Raw genomic sequence first — 21,987 nt, 5'->3', positions numbered from 1 at the left:
CATATCCCATTGGCCAGGACCTGATCACGTGTCCACACCACTGCAAGCAAGGAGGGCTGGGAAACGTAGTCCTTAGCTGGCCTACCATGTTCCCATGGAAGGAAGGGAGGCCATAGTAGAGAATAACCAACACTCTCTGCAGTGAAAGTGATACAATTCTTTCCTCACAGTCTTCCCCCTCAAAACTCCGTAGACATCACTGCCTTTTGGCACTTAATGCTATAGTGGAAAAGATTAAGGCTAGCCCCGCCCCCTTTCTTTTTTCTGGTAGCCTTTTTTTCCATATCGGATTGCTTGTAGAATTTTTTAATCCTTTAGCGTGCATCTAGGTTACTTTTCACTGATTTTGCCTAGAATGTGATGTGGCATATATACCTCTTTCTTGGCTTATGAAAGTTTTATTCTGTTCCACCCATTTATCCCTTCTATTTCATTTGCTCTGGTTTTGTCCCTGAGAAATACCAGTTATGTATGTGCTACCCTGCTGGCTTCTGTCCTCCGTATCTTTCCTGTCATTCTTTTAAGTGAAACGATGGTTTCCTATTTATCACTCTTTCTGGTACATTCTGAAAGAACTCCTGACATTTATCCTGCGTACCACTGATTTGACTTTTCCACCTCAGTTCTGTTCTGTATTACCTCCAACATGGATCTTAATTTTTCCGTAGCATTTTTGGTTTTCTTGAAATCCTCTAATATCATTTATTTCTCTTTTAATCGCTCTCATTCTTATGCATATTAGCTTCAGTTGGTTTATCTTTAAGATTCTCTGTTTCGCGGTACAGCCAAAAAAAAAAAAAAAGACTTTGTTTCAATTAAGGATGTTAAACAGCTTTCTGAAATATTCTTCTGGATTTTGCTGTTGATGATTTTCAGAGCTACACTTTCCTCTGTGTCCTTTGGAGTCAATTCCCAGGTTCTAAAGTGCTATTCATAGGCTCTCTTTTATTCTTTGTTTTTTTCCTTTTCTTTTAAGGCAAGATCTGTCAAAACACATTTGTCTAAGACTAAGAAATTGTATCACCCTAAGTTCAGCAGCCTGTTGGCTTATTTAGTGGTCATAACCCCTTCTCAGATCGACAGTTGAAGTTCTGGGTTAGTTTGCTGTTCCCAGCAAGCTGTCAACCTAATGACCCTAATCTGAGGTGAGGTTTTACTCAGCTCTACATACATTGCTTTAATTTTCACATCGTTGGATATTATTACACCAGTTCTCAAGATGAGAAAACTAAGAGGTTAAGTCATTTGCTCAAGGCTTCATAGTTACAGTAAAAGGCAAACCAGCTCTGGACCCCAGATTTTTGACTTTTAGAATCCAGTTTCTGTTTTCAATCCTCCATCCTGTTAGTCTTCTGGCTTGTCTACAGATGTATCAACAGTGGGAAATGATCACTTTGGTTTCCTATATAGAACAATTTGTGTTGCTTTTAGCCGTGAATAATCCTCAAGTAAAATAGAAAGAAATATTTCTATCCTAAGACTTTTCCTTGAGCTTCATTGACTTTCTTTTTCCTCTAGTAGCCACTCATCTTTCAACCACATGCCACCAACCTGCTCATGCTAGTCTTGTAAGTACTGACCTTCACAGTGCACATCTTGGAATATTATTCTTTTTGTCATTCTTGGTGGGTCCTGGCAGAACTCTACTCTGTCTCGTAGAGGGCTCTGGGTATAATTTTTGAAGGAGGAAAGGAAAGTACTTAAGTGCAGGAAAGAATCAGGTTTGGTGGATGCTTTATTAAAGAAAATTTTAAAGCCTCTGTTTGGCTTTCATGTTGGTATAATTAGCACTTGTTGGTTGGTTGTTGGTTTATTCCCTGCTTCATCCCAAAAAAGGACTTGTGGCATCTTACCAAAATATATGCAAAGCAATAAAATTTAATAATTTTTTTAAACAGAGAAAAAGAAAGAAATCTGAGTGAAAGGAAAATAAGGGTAGGACCTCTGCATAATCTATAAATTTCACCTTCAAGGGAATTCCCTGGCAGACCAGTGGTTAGGGCTCCGTGCTTCCACTGTAGGGGACACGGGTTCAATCCCTGGTCAGGGAATTAAGATCCCACAAGCCACTCAGCATGGCCAAAAAAAAAAAAAATTTCACCTTCAAGAAATTTCTCAGCCTTCTCACCTCTGTGTCCTGCGTAGAAACCTTTTTAGTGGATGTCTAAATATAGATGCACATTTATTTGATCCAACATTAACTGCAAAATGTAAGTTTTCTAGCAACATAAAAGAGAACAGGGGTGAAATAAATACCCCTGAAAGCAGCATTTCCCAAGTGATATTCTGTAAGATAACAACCAACATTCTTAAAACGTTGCCAGAAGGAAAGAAAACAAAGGTTTTTGACCTTAGGACTTCTCAGAGCCTTTCATGGGCCGAAGCCTAACCACTGCTCACCGTCTCCGAGCAAGCGACCGTCATCTCCCATCTAAGCTGTGCATCTGCCTCCTCCTGATCTCCCTGCTTCAAGTCCTGGCCCCTTCCTGTCCGTTCTCAACCCAGCAGTCCAAGGGGTCCTTCACAGCAGGATCAGATCATGCTCCTCAAAGCCCCCAAGTATCTTCCCATCTCATGCAGAGTAAAATCATACTCTTCTTGATTGCCTGACATGACATGCTCTCTCCACCCCTATCCCATCCTCCCACCCCACCCCAGGATCTTCCTGGTCTCCCCCATTTCCCCCTTTTGCTCATCTAGCCTCCTTGTTCCTCAAACAAAGCCAGCAAGCTGTGGCCTCAGGGCCTTTGCACCCCTCAAATGTCCATCTCCAATGTATTGGCAGAGCTTTCTCTCTCCCTATATCCAACTGTCAGCAAAAATGCCCTCTCCTGATAGCTGAGCACCCTTTCTCTTCATCTGCTTACCTCTGTTTTTTTATGTTTTTTACTTCACTTTATATTCAGTGCACGATATAATTTGTGTATCTGGCACCACCACAAGAATGGAGGCGCCATGAGGGCAAGAACTTGGCTGATTTTGTTCATTGCTGTATCCTCAGTTCCCCAGAACATTGCTTTGCATAGTAGATGTTTAATTATAATTTAGTGAATGGTTGACAGTAAGCACAATAATATAAATTGTGAATTTTAAAGAGGGTACTATGGTATGCCACTTTCTCAAAACCGTTAGTGCACAGGATCTTTTTGAGAGAAATGCCTATTACTACCTCACAGGGCATGGGGGTTCTAGAACAATTTTAGAAATACTGCCTTAATTATTCATCATTTGGTAAAATCATATTCAGCCTTTTCCTTTGCATATTTTAATCTTTTAGTCCAAGACCCCGCGCCATTCCATCAGCCCGTTTCCTTCAGTACCACCTGGAGTCGCACAGCAGGGAGTATCGGTCACGCCTGTACCTACCAGCCAGCCTCTCCCTGTGCCACCAGAGCTCACCAGGCCTGGATCTGTAACACATGCTGGAAAAGCTCCGGGAGAAATAACTTCAAGTCCCAAAGAGGACGCACATTCCAGGTGTCTTCACCACTCATCCACAAGCATCATTTCAGAGCACATCTGATCAGGTAAATATGGAAAATTGAAGGCACAACTTGGGTACCCTTGTGACCCTGAAAAAGCACTTTTACTCTTTCCTTCTAATACGGTGATGTTTGAAGAAAATGATGCTAGGAAGGAGCCGGGTTCACCCTTTGCCTCTGAGCAGAACCCAAGAATGCCTGACAGATGATGGGGTTCAGGGCAGGCTGCCCCAGAATGGGCCACTGTGGCACAAGGATTATTTCAAGGCGAAGATGATGAAGGCCCAACAAACTCAAGAAGAGCTTTTTACCTCCCTCTGAATTGCCGAAAAGAACTTAGGTAGGGAGTCTGTACCAGGAGGAGAGCTATTACCAAAGATAACTTTTCTTACATTAGAAACACATCTCCGCATGGCGTGGCAAACATTTGTTTACCAGACCTTTCCTCTTCTCATCTTCTGTGAACTGTCTTCCTCCCCTTTGATGTCCCAGACCCCTACCCCCTTCTCCTTAGCTCAGGATGGCAGCTAAACCTCCATAGCCTGTCTTTGAGTCTCCCATCTTTGGGACTCTCATACATACGTAATTAAATGTGTTTTTCTCTTGTTAATCTGTCTTACGTCAACTTAAAAATTATTAGACCAGCCAAAGAACCTGGAAGGGAAGAAGGGAAAAGTGTTCCTCCCCTAACAGACAAGCCTATATCCCAATTAAAAGCAAAAACTAAACAAGTCCATGAAAATATTCCACAATGGGTTTTATACCCATTTCAGGATTTAATGTCTTCTTTTTATTTTTAATTTAATTTTACTTATTTTTTTATACAGCAGGTCCTTATTAGTCATCAGTTTTATACACATCAGTGTATACATGTCAATCCCAATCGCCCAATTCATCACACCACCACCCCCCCCCGCCACTCTCCCCCCTTGGTGTCCATACGTTTGTTCTCTACATCTGTGTCTCAATTTCTCCTCTGCAAACCGGTTCAGCTGTACGATTTTTCTAGGTTCCACATATATGCGTTAATATACGATATTTGTTTTTCTCTTTCTGACTTACTTCACTCTGTATGACAGACTCTAGATCCATCCACGTCTCTACAAATGACCCAATTTCGTTCCTTTTTATGGCTGAGTAATATGCCATTGTATATATGTACCACATCTTCTTTATCCATTCATCTGTCGATGGGCATTTAGGTTGCTTCCATGACCTGGCTATTGTAAATAGTGCTACAATGAACATTGCGGTGCATGTGTCTTTTTGAATTATGGTTTTCTCTGGGTATATGCCCAGTAGTGGGATTGCTGGGTCATACGGTAGTTCTATTTTTAGTTTTTTAAGGAGCCTCCATACTGTTCTCCATAGTGGCTGTATCAATTTACATTCCCACCAAGAGTGCAAGAGGGTTCCCTTTTCTCCACACCCTCTCCAGCATTTGTTGTTTGTAGATTTTCTGATGATGCCCATTCTAACTGGTGTGAGGTGATACCTCATTGTAGTTTTGATTTGCATTTCTCTAATAATTAGTGACATTGAGCAGCTTTTCATGTGCTTCTTGGCCATCTGTATGTCTTCTTTGGAGAAATGTCTATTTAGGTCTTCTGCCCATTTTTGGACTGGGTTGTTTGTTTTTTTAATATTGAGCTGCATGAGCTGTTTGTATATTTTGGAGATTAATCCTTTGTCTGTTGATTCGTTTCCAAATATTTTCTCCGATTCTGAGGGTTGTCTTTTCGTCTTGTTTATGGTTTCCTTTGCTGTGCAAAAGCTTTTAAGTTTCATTAGGTCCCATTTGTTTATTTTTGTTTTTATTCCCATTACTCTAGGAGGTGTATCAAAAAAGATCTTGCTTGATTTATGTCAAAGAGTGTTCTTCCTATGTTTTTCTCTAAGAGTTTCATAGTGTCCAGTCTTACATTTAGGTCTCAAATCCATTTTGAGTTTATTTTTGTGTATGGTGTTAGGGAGAGTTCTAATTTCATTCTTTTACATGTAGCTGTCCAGTTTTCCCAGCACCACTTATTGAAGAGACTGTCTTTTCTCCATTGTATATCCTTGCCTCCTTTGTCATAGATTAGTTGACCATAAGTGCATGGGTTTATCTCTGGTCTTTCTATCTTGTTCCATTGATCTATGTTTCTCTTTTTGTGCCAGTACCATATTGTCTTGATTACTGTAGCCTTGTGGTATAGTCTGAAGTCAGGGAGTCTGATTCCTCCAGCTCCGTTTTTTTCCCTCAAGACTGCTTTGGCTATTCGGGGTCTTTTGTGTCTCCATACAAATTTTAAGATTTTTTGTTCTAGTTCTGTAAAACATGCCATTGGTAATTTGATAGGGATTGCACTGAATCTGTAGATTGCTTTGGGTAGTATAGTCATTTTCACAGTATTGATTCTTCCAATCCAACAACATGGTATATCTCTCTATCTGTTGGTATCATCTTTAATTTCTTTCATCAGTGTCTTATAGTTTTCTGCATACAGGTCTTTTGTCTCCCTGGATAGGTTTATTCCTAGGTATTTGATTCTTTTTGCTGCAATGGTAAATGGGAGTGTTTCCTTAATTTCTTTTTCAGATATTTCATCATTAGTGTATAGGAATGCAAGAGATTTCTGTGCATTAATTTTGTATCCTGCAACTTTACCAAATTCATTGATTAGCTCTAGTAGTTTTCTGGTAGCATCTTTAGGATTCTCTATGTATAGTATCATGTCATCTGCAAACAGTGACAGTTTTACTTCTTTTCTGATTTGGATTCCTTTAATTTTTTTCTTCTCTGATTGCTGTGGCTAAAACTTCCAAAACTATGCTGAATAATAGTGGTGAGAGTGGGCAACCTTGTCTTGTTGCTGATCTTAGAGGAAATGGTTTCAGTCTTTCACCATTGAGAACGATGTTGGCTGTGGGTTTGTCATATATGGCCTTTATTATGTTGAGGTAGGGTCCCTCTGTGCCTACTTTCTGGAGAGTTTTTATCGTAAATGGGTGTTGAATTTTGTCAAAAGCTTTTTCTGCATCTATTGAGATTATCATACGGTTTTTATCCTTCAATTTGTTAATGTGGTGTAGTACATTGATTGATTTGCATATATTGAAGAATCCTTGCATTCCTGGGATAAACCCCACTTGATCATGGTGTATGATCCTTTTAATGTGCTGTTGGATTCTGTTTGCCAGTATTTTGTTGAGGATTTTTGCATCTATGCTCATCAGAGATATTGGCCTGTAGTTTTCTTTTTTTGTGACATCTTTGTCTGGTTTTGGTATCAGGGTGATGGTGGCCTCGTAGAATGAGTTTGGGAGTGTTCCTTCCTCTGCTATATTTTGGAAGAGTTTGAGAAGGATAGGTGTTAGTGCTTCTCTAAGTGTTTGATAGAATTCACCTGTGAAGCCATCTGGTCCTGGGCTTTTGTTTTTTGGAAGATGTTTTAATCACAGTTTCAATTTCAGTGCTTGTGATTGGTCTGTTTATATTTTCTATTTCTTCCTGGTTCAGTCTTGGAAGGTTGTACTTTTCTAAGAATTTGTCCATTTCTTCCAGGTTGTCCATTTTATTGACATATAGTTGCTTGTAGTAATCTCTCATGATCTTTTGTATTTCTGCAGTGTCAGTTGTTACTTCTCCATTTTCATTTCTAATTCTGTTGATTTGAGTCTTCTCCCTTTTTTTCTTGATGAGTCTGGCTAATGGTTTATCAATTTTGTCTTAAAGAACAAGCTTTTAGCTTTATTGATCTTTGCTATTGTTTCCTTAATTTATTTTTCATTTATTTCTGATCTGATCTTTATGGTTTCTATCCTTCTGCTAACTTTGGGTTTTTTTGTTCTTCTTTCTCTAATTGCTTTAGGTGTAAGGTTAGGTTGTTTATTTGAGATTTTTCTTGTTTCTTGAGGTAGGATTGTATGCTAGAAACTTCCCTCTTAGGGCTGCTTTTACTGCATCCCATAGGTTTTGGGTCATCGTGTTTTCATTGTCATTTGTTTCTAGGTATTTTTTGATTTCCTCTTTGATTTCTTCAGTGATCTCTTGGTTATTTAGTAGCATATTGTTTAGCCTCCATGTGTTTGTATTTTTCACATATTTTTTTCCTGTAATTGTTATCTAGTCTCATAGCGTTGTGTTCGGAAAATATACTTGATACAATTTCAATTTTCTTAAATTTACCAAGGCTTGATTTATGACCCAAGATATGATCTATCCTGGAGAATGTTCCATGAGCACTTGAGAAGAAAGTGTATTCTGTTGTTCTGGGGTGGAATGTCCTATAAATATCAATTAAGTCCATCTTGTTTAATGTGTCATTTAAAGCTTGTGCTTCCTTATTTACTTTCATTTTGGATGACCTGTCCATTGATGAAAGTGGGGTGTTAAAGTCCCCTACTATGATTGTGTTACTGTCGATTTCCCCTTTTATGGCTGTTTGCATTTGCCTTATATATTGAGGTGCTCCTATGTTGGGTGCATAAATATTTACAATTGTTATATCTTCTTTTTGGATTGATCCCTTGATCATTATATAGTGTCCTTCTTTGTCTCTTGTAATAGTCTTTATTTTAAAGTCTATTTTGTCTGATATGAGAATTGCTAGTCCAGCTTTCTTTTGATTTCCATTTGCATGGAATATCTTTTTCCATCCCTTCACTTTCAGTCTGTATGTGTCCCTAGGTCTGAAGTGGGTCTCTTGTAGACAGCATATGTACGGGTCTTGTTTTTGTATCCATTCAGCCAGTCTATGTCTTTTGGTTGGAACATTTAATCCATTTACATTTAAGGTAATTATTGATATGTATGTTCCTATGACCATTTTCTTAATTGTTTTGGGTTTGTTATTGTAGGTCTTTTCCTTCTCTTGTGTTTCCTGCCTAGAGAAGTTCCATTAGCATTTCTTGTAAAGCTGGTTTGGTGGTGCTGAATTCTCTTAACTTTTGCTTATCTGTAAAGGTTTTAATTTCGCCATCAAATCTGAATGAGATCCTTGCTGGGTAGAGTAATCTTGGTTGTAGGTTTTTCCCTTTCATCACTTTAAATATGTCCTGGCAGGCCAATTCTTAACCACTGTGCCACCAGGGAAGTCCCAGGATTAGTGAGAATTTTAATTTCCATTTTTCCATTTCTTATATTTTCAGATATTTTGCTATAGCATATAGGTGCAATCTGGGTTCATTTATTTGGACTTTTTAATTACAGAAATAATACATGCTTCTTATTCAAAACTCAGAACAAAAATATATAAAGTAAAAACAAGCCCTCACCATCTTGGTCCGTCTTGCCAATCCCATTCTCTAGATGTAATCACTGTTATTAATTTATTCTTAATTTGCTATGCATAACCCTCCAGACTTTTTTCTATACACACACAAGTTTGTTGTTTGGTGTTAACAAAAATCGAGTTAAATTACACAAATTTTTCTGCTCCTTGATTTTTTTTTACTTAATACTGTGTCATAGGTATCTTTTCATGGTAGTACACAGACATGAACTCACTATTCTTAGTGTTCATTTGAATATTTTTCATTTGTTTACTCTTGCAGACATCATCCATGAACATCCATGTACCTACATCTTTGAGTACTTGTACAAATATTCCTGTGGGAAAGAGAGGTAGAAATAGAATTGATGGGCTCTTAAATTTTTAATCAATGGAAAAATTACCCTCCTAAAAGGCATTGTTTTACATTCCCACCAACCACTTCCTCACCCTCTCACTTTTGCCAATTTCAAAAGAAAGAAAAGAAAGAAAAGCATTTTATTGGTCATTAAAGAGGTCAAACATCATTTTATATATTTATTGACAATTTTTTTTGTCTTCTGAATTGCTTGTATATATCCATCATTCGTTTTTCCCCCTTGGGTTTTTTGGTCATTTTCTTATTTGTTTGTAAGACAGCTTTATTTATTATTGATGTTAACTTTTTGTTGTATATGTTGCTAATACTTTATGCCCCTGTCTTTTTAACTTTGTTTTTTGTATCTTTTATTTTGCAGAGGTTTTTAACACATGTAACTTTGAAAATAACATTTGAAAACAAAAATAGTTGTAACTGCAGTGGATATTCACTAAATATCTGTCAACTGGCTTCACCTTCTATTTCGACTTGTTTTACTTGTGAACAACCCACAGAAAGGAGAGTTGGTGTTTTCTGTTTCATGTAGAACTTTTCCTTGATCTTTCTTTTTAGTCTATCTTGAATACTTTTGGGCCCCTAAATATAAAAGGATAGTCTACTCAGTATTTCAGTCAGCATTGCTCTTTTCCTCAGCACTCCTTTTTTTTTTTTTTAGCTTAGTTATATTAATTAGATTTTTGATCTGCTTATCACTCAAAAAGGGTCATTGTCAGTTCCTTAGAATAACCTGAACCACGCATCCTCCCCATAAGTAATGTGTAACAATATATGTTCCTTCCCTGCCAAGTTGTAATATTGCTTCTTATAAAAATGCATAAGACCTACTAGAGAATGGACTTGAGGATATGGGGAGGGGGAAGGGTAAGACGGGACAAAGTGAGAGAGTGGCATGGACATATATACACTACCAAACGTAAAATAGATAGCTAGTGGGAAGCAGCCGCGTAGCACAGGGAGATCAGCTCTGTGCTTTGTGACCACCTAGAGGGGGTGGGATAGGGAGAGTGGGAGGGAGGGAGATGCAAGAGGGAAGAGATATGGGGATATATGCATATGTATAACTGATTCACTTTGTTATAAAGCAGAAACTAACACACCACTGTAAAGCAGTTATACTCCAATAAAGATGTTTAAAAAAAATACATAAAGAATAGATACACGTATATGTATAACTGGATCACTTTGTTGTACACCTGAAACTAACAGGGCATTGTTAATCAACTATACCCCACTATAAAATTAAAAGTTTTAAAAGATGCATTCGAAATGTGTAAAGAGCACAGAACTCCTTATGAGAAGAACACAAATTTAAAGCAGCCTTAAGCAGGAAATTCCCTGGCAGTCCAGTGGTTAAGACTCCACGCTTCCAATGCAGGGAGCTCGGGTTCGATCCCTGGCCGGGGAACTAAGATACCACATGCCACGCGGCCAAAAAAAAAAAAAAAAAAGCAGCTGTAAGCAGTTCAGGGATGTGTGTTTGCTCTCTAAAATTCCAGGTGGGTGTCATCGATGCACTTATTGACCTGAATGAGCTGCTACTGCAGAGCCCATTTCCGAACAGCAGCAACCTGAGCTCCAGAATGCCTGTGACTGTCTGCCTCTTTCACTCCCTCAACAACATAACGAAAACTAGTGAAGCAAGTTGGCAAAGACCCAAGGACAACACTGAGCAGGTAGGTACAGTATGTGCTGGTGGCCAACTCCATTCGGAGACATTTTCCTCTTGACAGATCAGGTATCACACAGCCTCTCCCTAGACCTCTGGAGAACCCAGCAAAGTAGGCACCACTGAGGAGACCCCTCTGTCAAGCCTGCTCCAGGCTCTTCCTCTCAACCCCATCCGTGAGCCGAGACCACCTGTTGCTGAAATCCAGTAAAAAGAATTCAGTAACGTGGTAGGTACATAATAAATACTCCACTAAATGAATTATATTTACTATTCACATAGAAAGATGTTCAACATCACTAGTTACTAGGGAAGTGCAAATCAAACTACCATGAGATCCCACTTCATATTCAAAAAGACAGACAATAACAAGTGTTGGCAGGGAGACAGAGAAACTGGAACACTCGTATGTTGTTGGATTGTAAAATGATGATACAGCCACTTTGGAAAAGAGTTTGACAGTTTTGCAAAATGTTAAAAATAGAATTATCATGAGGCCTAGCCATTCCACTCCTTGGTATATACCCACATATGTCCACACAAAGACTTGTACACTTATGTTCATAGCAACATTATTCAAACAGTCAGATAGCCAAAAAGTAGAAACAATGCTGGTGTCCATGATCAGATGAATGAATAAGTAAAGTGTAGTATGTCCTTACGATGGAATATTATTTGGCAACAAAAAAGGAGTGAAGTACTATACAAGCTACAACATGGATGAACCTTGAAAACACTATGCTAAGTGAAAGAAGCCAAACGTAAAAGACCATATATTATGATTCCATTTATATGAAATGTCCAGAAGAGGCAGATCTATTGACACAGAATGTAGATTAGTAGTTGCCTAGGGCTAGGGACAGGGGAATGGGCAGTGACTGCTACCGGTTTCTGGGTTTATCTTAGGGAAGATGAAAATGTTCTAAAATTAGATCATGGTGATAGTAGCACAACCTTGTGAATATACTAAAAATCATTGAATTGTATACTCTAAACCTGTGAATTGTATGTGTGAATTTCATTGCAAAAAAAAAGCTGTTTTTAAAAAAACATTTGTCGTAAGCAGGTCTAGGGCAGCTTATATCATGGGGCAAAGAAATATTTCCCTGGGTGGCCATCTTAGTTGATACAAAGGATGAGGAGTGTTTAGCCAGACTGCAAGTACTTTCCATGGATCCTTCCGATGAATGTCACCTTTCATTACATCACTGTCAAGATCCTTTTCCCCTTTTCTGCCCTCTCGAACCATTATTTCACTAACAATACCCTGAGGTTACACAAGTTCCCTGGTATTTCCCTCTAAATGCAGGTAGAAAATACACTGAACATGTCCTTGCTGAGCCTCAGGAGGATCCAGGAAGCATTTCTACAGCAGAATTGGTTCTGAGTCCACAGTGACTCTGACCTCTTTCGCTGCTACCCTGTTGCTGAGCAGGTAACAGGAGGAAGGAATGGGGAGAGTTTTGTTTTAGGTTTTTGATCTTTAGAGAACACACAGAAATTGATGTCCATTTAACTTCTTTTTCATTAGGCAAAACATATCAACTTTGCCTCTGAGCTCTTACACCTTCGGTTCCCCAGCACCTGTGAGGTTAGGCCTTCCATCAGCGTCAGTCTTGGAGCAGCTCTTAAATAAACACCCAGGAGTTAACATCCAAGTGAGTGTGAAATTGATTCTGATCAGAATGAAGTGGAATTTGATGGCTGTAGGCATTTGGGTGAAAATGTAAGCTGACCAGACCCAGTGAGAGAAGGTTGTGTGCGTTAAGTTCTGTTTCACACTGGCAGGAATGGAGGACTCTTAAAAATGACCCACTATAGAGGTTGGGAGTATTAACAGACTTCTAGATATAACTAAGCTTCTGGGTTTTGAATTGAATTGGTCTCAGTTCTTCACTATTTATACAAAGCTGGAAATCTCTGAATAATCATCAACTCCTACCAACCTGGTTACATCAGTATATTTAATTTCTTTCAGCAACTACCTAACAAATATAAGTAAGATTGTTGCTTATCCTGGAGAGCAGAATTCTTACTTCCTAGTAAAATGAATCCTCCAGGTATAAAGATATAAAAAATAATAATTCTGAGGGTCATAAGTAAATGACTCATCTTTCTTTTTTATTATTTATTTATTTATTTATTTATTTTTGGCTGCATTGGGTATCACAATTTTTATTTTTAAATTTTTATATTTCATCTTTCATTAATTCTTCCTTGTATGATGTTATAATGAGAAATATTATTTCATTTAAAATATTAGTGGAGAATTTGCTGGCAGTCCAATGATTAGGACTCCGTGCTTCCACTGCCGGGGGCACGAGTTCGATCCCTGGTCTTAGAACTAAGATCCCACATGCCTCACGGCGTGGCCAAAAAAATATGTGTATGTATTAGCAAGGGGAAATCCCAACATTTACTGTATGATATCTGATACCTTATTACCTATCCGGGTGTTATTTATAAATATTTCGGCAATTGATGAAACTAGAATGTTATTGTCTCTAAGTAACAGCATTAGCTTTCAATCCCTTCAGAGATTTTGATGACAAGAAGTTTGTTGGAAGCATCGGAAGTGTGTTACTAAGCTCTAATCATAAGTTGCTCCAAGTCCATGATTTAATGGAAGATATCAATGTATGACTTGATTATTAGGGAATAAAACAGAAGGGCGTAGGAATTCCTGGAGAATAGGATGGAAGTCTGCAACAACTTGAAGGAAATCATTTTAGATTTATGGGCGTGCCATTGTTTTGTTACTCACATCATTACTTAGGAACTTCTACAAAGAGATCTACCTTACCCTTAGGAGAACGTTTTAGGTTTGAGACTATATACTCTCCCTTAACGCCTGGCACTGCTAACATTCACAGAGGAAGACCTAGCAAGTTGCATTCCATTATCACTAAAAGGAGACTGAAAGGCATCAATGGATGGACCATCTTAAACTTGAAGATTGATGAACTCTCTCTTATTCTAGATCATGCTATGGAGAAAAGCGAGCACAGACACCCATCCCACCAGCCTCAACGTGAGTGCAGACTATTTTACTATCACAGTGAATGTCCCTTCCCTGGAGAAATCCCTCATAGTGTGCGTGGAGCCTGAAAGCCCCCTTTCAATGACGCTCTACCTGGGGTTCCAGCACCAGCCTAACCACACACACTTCCACCCGAACCTCTCCCTGCCAAAGGAGAGGGTGTCACAGAAAGGTAAACCCCAACAAGATGTCAGAAACTTACTTTAAAATGCATGCTTTTCTTTTTTTTTTTTAACTTTTTATTTTGAGATAATCGCGCAGTTGTAAATTCACATGCAATTGTAAAAAGCAAGACACAGAGCTCTCACATACCTTCCACCCAGTTTCCCCTAATCTTGCATAACTATAGTACAGTGTCACAACCAGGAAGTGAAACTGACACAATGCACTGATCTCATTCGGAATTCTCCAGTTTTACAAGCTCTCTTGTAATCACTTTTTAAGTGATTCTTCCTGTTTAGCAAAGCTACTGAGACAGCAGCTGTCACTGCTGGGCTGCCAGCTACGAATTCTGTCTGCATTACCGGCAAGCTCTTTCCTGATTCAGAACATGCGCTCTGTCCTACCTACTGATCTTGGCAATAATGTCATGTCATTTGGAGCTGGAAGGGATCTTAGAGGTCCTTTGGTCCAGATTTTGTGTTTGAGAGATGAGAAAACTGCATCGATTGGGTGACTTGCCTTAGCCCTCAGCAGCTACCTGACAGAGCCGGGCCTGAAACCAGGCCTCTGACATGCAGACCAGGGCTCTCTCCCTGGAACCACTCTGTGCCTGCCCCTGCACCACTCTTGGGTTTCTTTTGTTACCTAGGTCTTCTAGCTACTCATTTTGATGTGTGATTATTTTGTTTTTCTATAACTCATAATACATTCTAATTCATTAGCCCTAAGTCTTCATTTATCAAAAGCATATGATTTTTTTTTTTTTTTTTTTACTGGAACAGGAGTCATCCAAAGCCCCAGACTATATCACCGGTCATTTTCTTTAAAACCATTTGTGATTCTAGGCTTATCATTTCCCCATTTGTAGAATAAAATAATGATGATAATAGACCCTTCTGAAGAAAGGTTCTAATGGTATTTTTATCCCCTTTGAAAGGCAGCTAAGTTCTCTTGTTTGTTCTCAGAGGAGCCGTATACACGGGTGCTGACTCCAGAGAGCCTGCAGGATGGGGTTGGCACCGACTACATGACAGCCCTGTTGAATAGAGGCAAGGAGGGTGCCCAGCAGACGCCTGCCCTGCTCTCGGTGGTCACTGCCGTCACCCAGCGTTACTTCTGGGACAGCGGCAACAGCACGTGGAGGAGCTGTGACGCCAGGTCAGAAGCTGCCCACTCCTGCCTCTCTCCCACCTCAGCTGGCAGTAAACTCAGTGCTCTGTCGTCTCATTTGGGGCGGCCCGGAAAGAAAAAGCATTGGAAGGGAAATAAATCAGCCTGGTTAAAAGGAGGAGGCGTGTTGTGTGGTGGGCTGAGAGAACGTGTCTCTTTGGAGCAGCCTTGTGCTTTAGATTTGTCATTTTTTTCCCAAACATTAGTCCAGGATGAATCTGACAATCTACATAAAGTAAGACAAGGGGTATATGGAAGCTGATCAATTCTACAAGTACTAAATATGCAGAGGGTAAAATGAGGCCGACTTTCTGCTACATAAAAGAGAACTTTTACTGCTTCTCGGCCTTTTGGCTAAGATCAAGTGTAGTATCTATATCAATTTAATATCTGATACATCCTCTATTCAAGGACAATATAGCAACTGGATTTTTGGAACAGGGAGTTGGAATAGGAGCTTGCTCCGTTCACTCCAAAAAAAAAAAAAAAAAGAGAACTTTTGTACTTAAAAATAAGCTAACAGATTCCTGTATATTCTAAGCCAGGTGGGGACAGACTGTCACTCCTGCAATTACTGCCTCGTTCCGGGTGTCTGACCACTTTAAAAGGGTGCTGTACATTTTCACACTAGTGATCCTGTGAGATCCTGTCTGGTTTCATGTGCGCAAAGAATGTGCTGTAAGCGTCTGGAAATCCTGAGGCAGCTCTTTCTAAAAGATCTGATAGGGCTTCCCTGGTGGCGCAGTGGTTAAGAATCCGCCTGCCAATGCAGGGGACACGGGTTTGATCCCTGGCCGGGGAAGATCCCACATGCCGCGGAGCAACTAAGCCTGTGCACCACAACTACTAAGCCTGCGCTCTAGAGCCCACGAGCCACAACTACTGAGCCCACATGCCACAACTACTGAGCCTGCACGCCTAGAGCCCGTGTTCCGCAACAAGAGAAGCCACCGCAATGAGAAGCCCACGCACCACAACGAAGGGTAGCCGCTGCTCACTGCAACTAGAGAAAGCCCGTGCGCAGCAACGAAGACCCAACACAGCCAAAAATAAAAACAAATAAATATTTATTAAAAAAAAATATGTGAGAGAGTGTTATCCAGATTGAGAATAGAAGGAAAGAGGATTCCCTGGAAGGCTTCCGCACCATTCATGCAACCCCTCAGACTGGGAGCTTGTTAAAATGCAGAGTCTGTTGCAGTAAATTGGGGCGGGCCCGAGAGTCTGCCTTCTGACAAGCGTGCAGTGCTGCTCGGCAGGGAAACCCCACGGGGTAGCGAGGTGGGGGAGATTTTCTTCACTCCCAGCAGTGGCCACTGGCTGCAAAAGGCGTCAGGACATTTCCTGCCTCCTTGAAGCCTTTGTTATTCGGACTCCATCAAAGTATCAGAGCTCAGAGTGCACGATGAGAATTCCTCCAACGGCCGAAAGTGGAATGGGCAACCATTGTTCTGTGGAAGGAGGTCAGTCATCCTGACAGCATTTTAGACTTTTCATCTACAAAAGCAGGTGTGGAATTGGTACCTTCCGTTCATTTGCTTAGTGACATTTTAAAAGATATTTTTTATAAGGAAATGTTACAATATATGAAATGTTATAGGGAATAAGATGATTAAAAAATTAAAGACACCACTCGGCTTTATCACAAAGTTTGTATTTGGCTGTATTTAGTTCAAGTATTTTAAAATTTAAAAAAACACTGGGATAATGCAAGACCGGGGTCTATCCCTCTCCAACCTCATTTCCTCGCTCTTGCCAAAGGGTCACCCCTGTCCGGAATTTGGTATATGTGTTTTTTTTTGTTTTTTGTTTTTTTTTAAAGGACCAATCTTTTTTTTATGTATTTATTTATTTATTTGGCTGCATTGGGTCTTCGTTGCTGCACATGGGCTTTTTCTAGTTGCGGCAAGCGGGGGCTAATCTTCATTGCAGTGCACAGGCCTCTCGTTGCGGTAGGTTCTCGCTGCATAGCACTGGTTCTAGGCGTGCGGGCTTCAGTAGTTGTGGCGTACGGGCGCAGTAGTGTGGCTCGTGGGCTCTAGAGTTGTGGTGCACGGGCTTAGTTGCTCCGTGGCATGTGGGATCTTCCCAGACTAGGGCTCGAACCCGTGTCCCCTGCATTGGCAGGCGGATTCTTAACCACTGCGCCACCGGGGAAGTCCAGCAGTCCATTAGTTTGTCTCTACTTACTTATTTGTTTGTTTGTATATTCTGCTGTTACTGGACACACAGCTTGTTCTGATTTCTCCTAGTTGTAAACAGTGTTGACAGAGACATCCTTTTTCACATTTGCTTGTGCACGTGTGCAAAATTCCCCCAGGATATACATTCAGAACTGGAATCACAGGATTCAAGGAGTTTTGCTTCTTCAGTTTTACTAGATGTTGCCAAGCTGCTGTGCCCCTCAGTTGTCCCGGTTTACGCTAGCACCAGCAGAGAATAAGCAATCGGACCTTGTTTCCCAAATCTAAATGCCTATGTTTGTTTTACATGTGTCCCTTCCTTAGCACGCCAATTAGAATCAATGTCTTGACTGTTACTCCAGGTTGGGCCACAGAGCACACTTTTGAGGACACAGTGTCTGTGTAACCACCTGACCTACTTTGGCGGCGATTTCTTCATTGTGCCTCGGACAGTGAATGTGGAAGACACAGTTGACCTGTTCTTTCGCGTGACCAGCAACACCATCAGGGTGTTCCTGCTGGCCAGCCTTATTGGAGTCTATATGCTCATATTTGTGTGGGCTTGGAGAAAGGACCAAGCAGATATGCAGAAGGTGCTGAGACTGATTCCAAAAGCTTTGCCACAATGTCTTAAATATGTGGAACAAGATGCAAAAACAAATTAAACCCCTTCATCAAAAGAGGCAGGTAGGGACTTCCCTGGTGGCGCAGTGGTTAAGAACCCGCCTGCCAATGCAGGGGACACGGATTCGATCCCTGGTCCGGGAAGATCCCACATGCCACGGAGCAACTAAGCCCGTGCGCCACAACTACTGAGCCTGCGCTCTAGAGCCTGTGAGCCACAACTACTGAAGCCCGTGTGCCACAACTACTGAAGCCCGTGTGCCTAGAGCCTGTGCTCCACAACAAGAGAAGCCGCTGCAATGAGAAGCCCACATACCGCAATGAAGAGTAGCCCCCGCTCACTGCAACTAGAGAAAAGCCCACGCGCAGCAACGAAGACCCAATGCAGTGGAAAATAAATAAATTAAATTAAATTAATTTTAAAAAAAAAAGAGGCAGGTAGCCTGGTACTCGGTAGTGTAAGAATTCAAGTGGGGCTTCTCTTAAATTTCTCTTCATATCTTCTGGCTCAAGGCCCAGGGACTTAACTCTTTATCTCATTTTTTTTTCTTTTAGCCAAGGTTGAACCCTCATATGATTCATTTAGGTCGGGAATAAGCCAAAAGAAAACACCCAGAGAACTTAACTATAATCAAATGCAAGTTTATCTCACTTAATACATTGGATGTGAAAATTATGTGTAAGTCAAGTTATAATTTAATGTAATGGCAATATATAGGAAACCTGTAAGTAATCTTTATTTAATTTTTTTTAATGTATTTATTTATTTATTTTTGGATGCGTTGGGTCTTCATTGCTGCACGCAGGCTTTCTCTAGTTGCAGCGAGCGGGGGCTGCTCTTCGTTGCGGTGTGAGGGCTTCTCATTGTGGTGGCTTCTCTCGTGGCGGAACACGGGCTCTAGGCGCGCGGGCTTCAGTAGTCGTGGCACGCGGGCTCAGTAGTTGTGGCTCGCGGGCTCTAGAGCGCAGGCTCAGTAGTTGTGGCGCAGGGCTTAGTTGCTCCGCAGCATGTGGGATCTTCCTGGATCATGGCTCGAACCCATGTCCCCTGCATTGGCAGGCAGATTCTTAACCACTGCACCACCAGGGAAGCTCAGAATCTTTATTTTGAAACAAAAAAAAAAACCTTTGATGATAGCTTCTTTCTAATTTCTGTTCTATATCTTTCTTATTCTTATATTTTCCTACATGTAGAAATTCTAGAATACACAAAGTATCCATTTCTTTATGGCTGTTGGTCTAGAATTACCATTTTTAGTAAATAAAAATACAAGACAGTTAAATTTGAATTTCAAATAAATAGTGAATGCATTCTTAGTGTAAGTATGACCCCAAATTATTCATCATTTGTCTGAAATTCACAGTTAGCTGCGTGTCCTGTATGTTATCTGATAACCCTTTCTGGGTGGGTGGGAGGTGGAGATATTTAGAGGCCCAAGACCCAATCAGTTGATTCCATGAATATTTCATTTTAGAGACATAAACCCTGGACTGTCAGCCCTTATTCCCCCCTTTTGTCACTTAACTTAGGTCTATTTATCTGTACATCTTCTCCCCACACCTCACCCTTTCTTCCCACAGAGCTGCCAAAGCTGCCGCAGCGCATCCTCCTGTTTCTAGCTGGAGGATGCAGGGGTCTATACTAAGTGAAGGTCTGCTAGTTTTCTTGGTTCTGCTTTTTCCTGCAGGTGAGGGTCACTGTCCTGGCTGATAATGACCCCAGCTCTCAATTCCACTACCTTATTGAGGTCTCCACGGGCTGTCGAAGAAGGGCTGCTACAACAACTAACGTTAGTGAAATAAATGTTCCTCATTTGTTGCTTGGTGTCTTCTGCCATGTGAGGTACAGTCTGACTTGGTAATATACTTGAGTCCAATTGTCCTTTACAAGGATCCCAGACAGTGATCTTTCCTGGTTCTAAACTGTACACCTGAAGAGCTCTTTATGCTTGTCTCAGACCCCAAGACTTCATTTAATTGCAGTTTTCTCTGTCCTCATCTTTCTCCTTAGAGATAAACCAAAAGAATCACGTTATAACTTCCTATACTGTATCTTTCGTTGTCACGTTTTAGGTGGTTATCACTCTTTATGGATCAGAGCGGCAGAGCGAGCCCCATCGTCTTTGTGACTCCCAGAAAGCAGTTTTTGAACGAGGGGGACTGGATGTCTTCCTCCTGGGCACTCCGTCTTCTCTGCGGGAATTACACAGCCTGCAGCTCTGGCATGACAGTTCTGGCATCAGCCCTTATCGGTAAGTACCTGTATCAGACTGGCGTGTTGCTTCTTCTCTGTGGATCTTTAGCATTCTGGGGAAAGACCTGCATGGCTTTACGATAAATAACTATAATGCTTTAGGCCAAAGAGTAACAAATGACTGTTAGATTTTAGTTTCAGAGCTGTCTACAAAGAAGAAACCCTGGAAGGAAATATAGAAAATTAACAATATGATTTTTTACGGGTGGTAGAATGATAGATTTTTTTCCCATTAAATGTTGTCATGATGGTGAACAGCAAATAATAACAATGAAATATTGCCCGAAAGTACCATAAATTGAAAGTATCTCTAAATATGAAAACTATCTTCAAAGAGTAAATTTAGTAAATGACTATATACTGAATATACTTTGGGTCAAAATGAAGAGCTTAAGGAGCGGGGAAGGAACGGAATTACGATGTGGGATATGCCTAGAGTCAGAGAGAGAAGCGGTCGGTGATGAGTGAGTGCGCCTGCCCTGTGCTAGACCCAGATGGTTCTGCATCTTCCTTCAGCAGCACCCTAAGAATTAGGAGAGGTGGGTGGAGAAATTGTTGAATAGATGATGAAAATTAATTAAGGTTGAGGCTTATTGGCTTGTTGGGATTAGGAAAAAAGAAGGGAATGAAGTCAAAGATCTCAGGCCGGTATTCAAACAAGCCAGTTGCTGAATATTGGCCACCTGAAAAGAGTATGCTGCTTGTCTAAAATTGATAGCAAGAGAAGTCCTTCCCTGCTAGGCTAGAAACACCAACCTCTAGGCCAGGATAGCCTGATAATTTGCTTGCTGCTTCCATTCTGTTCAGGTATCTACAAAGCAGTTTGTTGCACTATCATTACACTGTTATTTATAAAGGTAAATAATGTATAATAAGCACTTGAAAGATACTCAGCATCATTAGTCATCAGGAAATGCAAATTAAAACCACAAGGATAGCACTAAACACCCACCAGAATGACTGAAATTAAAAAGTCTAACAAAACCAGGATTTGGTGGGGGTGGGGAGCAGTTAGAGCTCTCACACACCACTGGTGGGATGTAAAATGGTATAGCTGTGGTGGAGGACAGTTTGGCAGTTTCTTGTAAGGTTAAACATACATTGACCATATGACCCAGAAATTCCACTCCTAGTTATTTACCCAAGGTAAATGAAAACATATGTCCATTCCGACACATATGTTCATAGCAGCTTTATGAATAATGGCCCCAAACTGGAAACAACACAAATGTCCATCAGGTGAATGAATAAACAAATGTTAGTATGTTCACTCAATGGAATACTACTCACGACAATAAAGAGCAATCTGCTGAGACACACAGCAACGTGGGTGAATCTCAGAAAACATTATGCTGAGCAAAAGAAGCCAGACAGAGAAGGAGACATACTGCACGATTCCACATATATGAAATTCTGAAAAAAGCAAATTAATCTATAGAGACAGAAAGCAGATCGGTGGTCACCTGAAGCCAAGGGTGAGCCTGAGGGGGGCTGACTGGAAAAGGCACAAGGGAACTTTTCAGGGTGATGATGGTGGTGCTTACTACACAAGTGTATACATTTGTCAAAAATACATTGAATTTTGTACATTTTAAATGGGTGCCCTTTATCATTTGTAAATTATACCACAACAAAGTTGATTTTTTTTTAAAGTATGTGTATAAGAAAAAGTCTAGAGCTATATACACTAAATTGTTACCAATAGTTATTGCTGGGTAGTAGGATTATGAATTTTTAGGTTTTTCTTCAGGGTCCTTTTAGGTATTTCCAAA

General features: G+C 40.5%; 1 protein-coding gene and 1 pseudogene across 1 annotated transcript in view; both read left to right on the top strand.

Moving 5' to 3' along the window:
* PKD1L3 (polycystin 1 like 3, transient receptor potential channel interacting) overlaps window positions 1-21,987 on the top strand; it is a 71,977-nt gene that overhangs the window by 11,354 nt on the left and 38,636 nt on the right. The window contains 12 exon segments of the mRNA XM_057534484.1: window positions 3,278-3,412; window positions 8,938-8,950; window positions 10,613-10,789; window positions 12,092-12,159; window positions 12,161-12,217; window positions 12,314-12,444; window positions 13,292-13,419; window positions 13,763-13,994; window positions 14,950-15,137; window positions 17,700-17,930; window positions 19,650-19,751; window positions 20,035-20,209. Of these exon segments, the coding sequence (XP_057390467.1) occupies window positions 3,278-3,412; window positions 8,938-8,950; window positions 10,613-10,789; window positions 12,092-12,159; window positions 12,161-12,217; window positions 12,314-12,444; window positions 13,292-13,419; window positions 13,763-13,994; window positions 14,950-15,137; window positions 17,700-17,930; window positions 19,650-19,751; window positions 20,035-20,209 (1,637 nt within the window).
* On the top strand, window positions 15,489-15,664 carry LOC114235998 (U2 spliceosomal RNA; annotated as a pseudogene).

The sequence above is a fragment of the Balaenoptera acutorostrata genome, chromosome 19 (genome assembly GCF_949987535.1).
Source record: "Balaenoptera acutorostrata chromosome 19, mBalAcu1.1, whole genome shotgun sequence".
Classification (NCBI taxonomy): Eukaryota; Metazoa; Chordata; class Mammalia; order Artiodactyla; family Balaenopteridae; genus Balaenoptera; species Balaenoptera acutorostrata.
The sequence above is the reverse complement of the archived record's forward strand: the minus strand, read 5'-3'. Positions and strand labels throughout refer to the sequence as shown.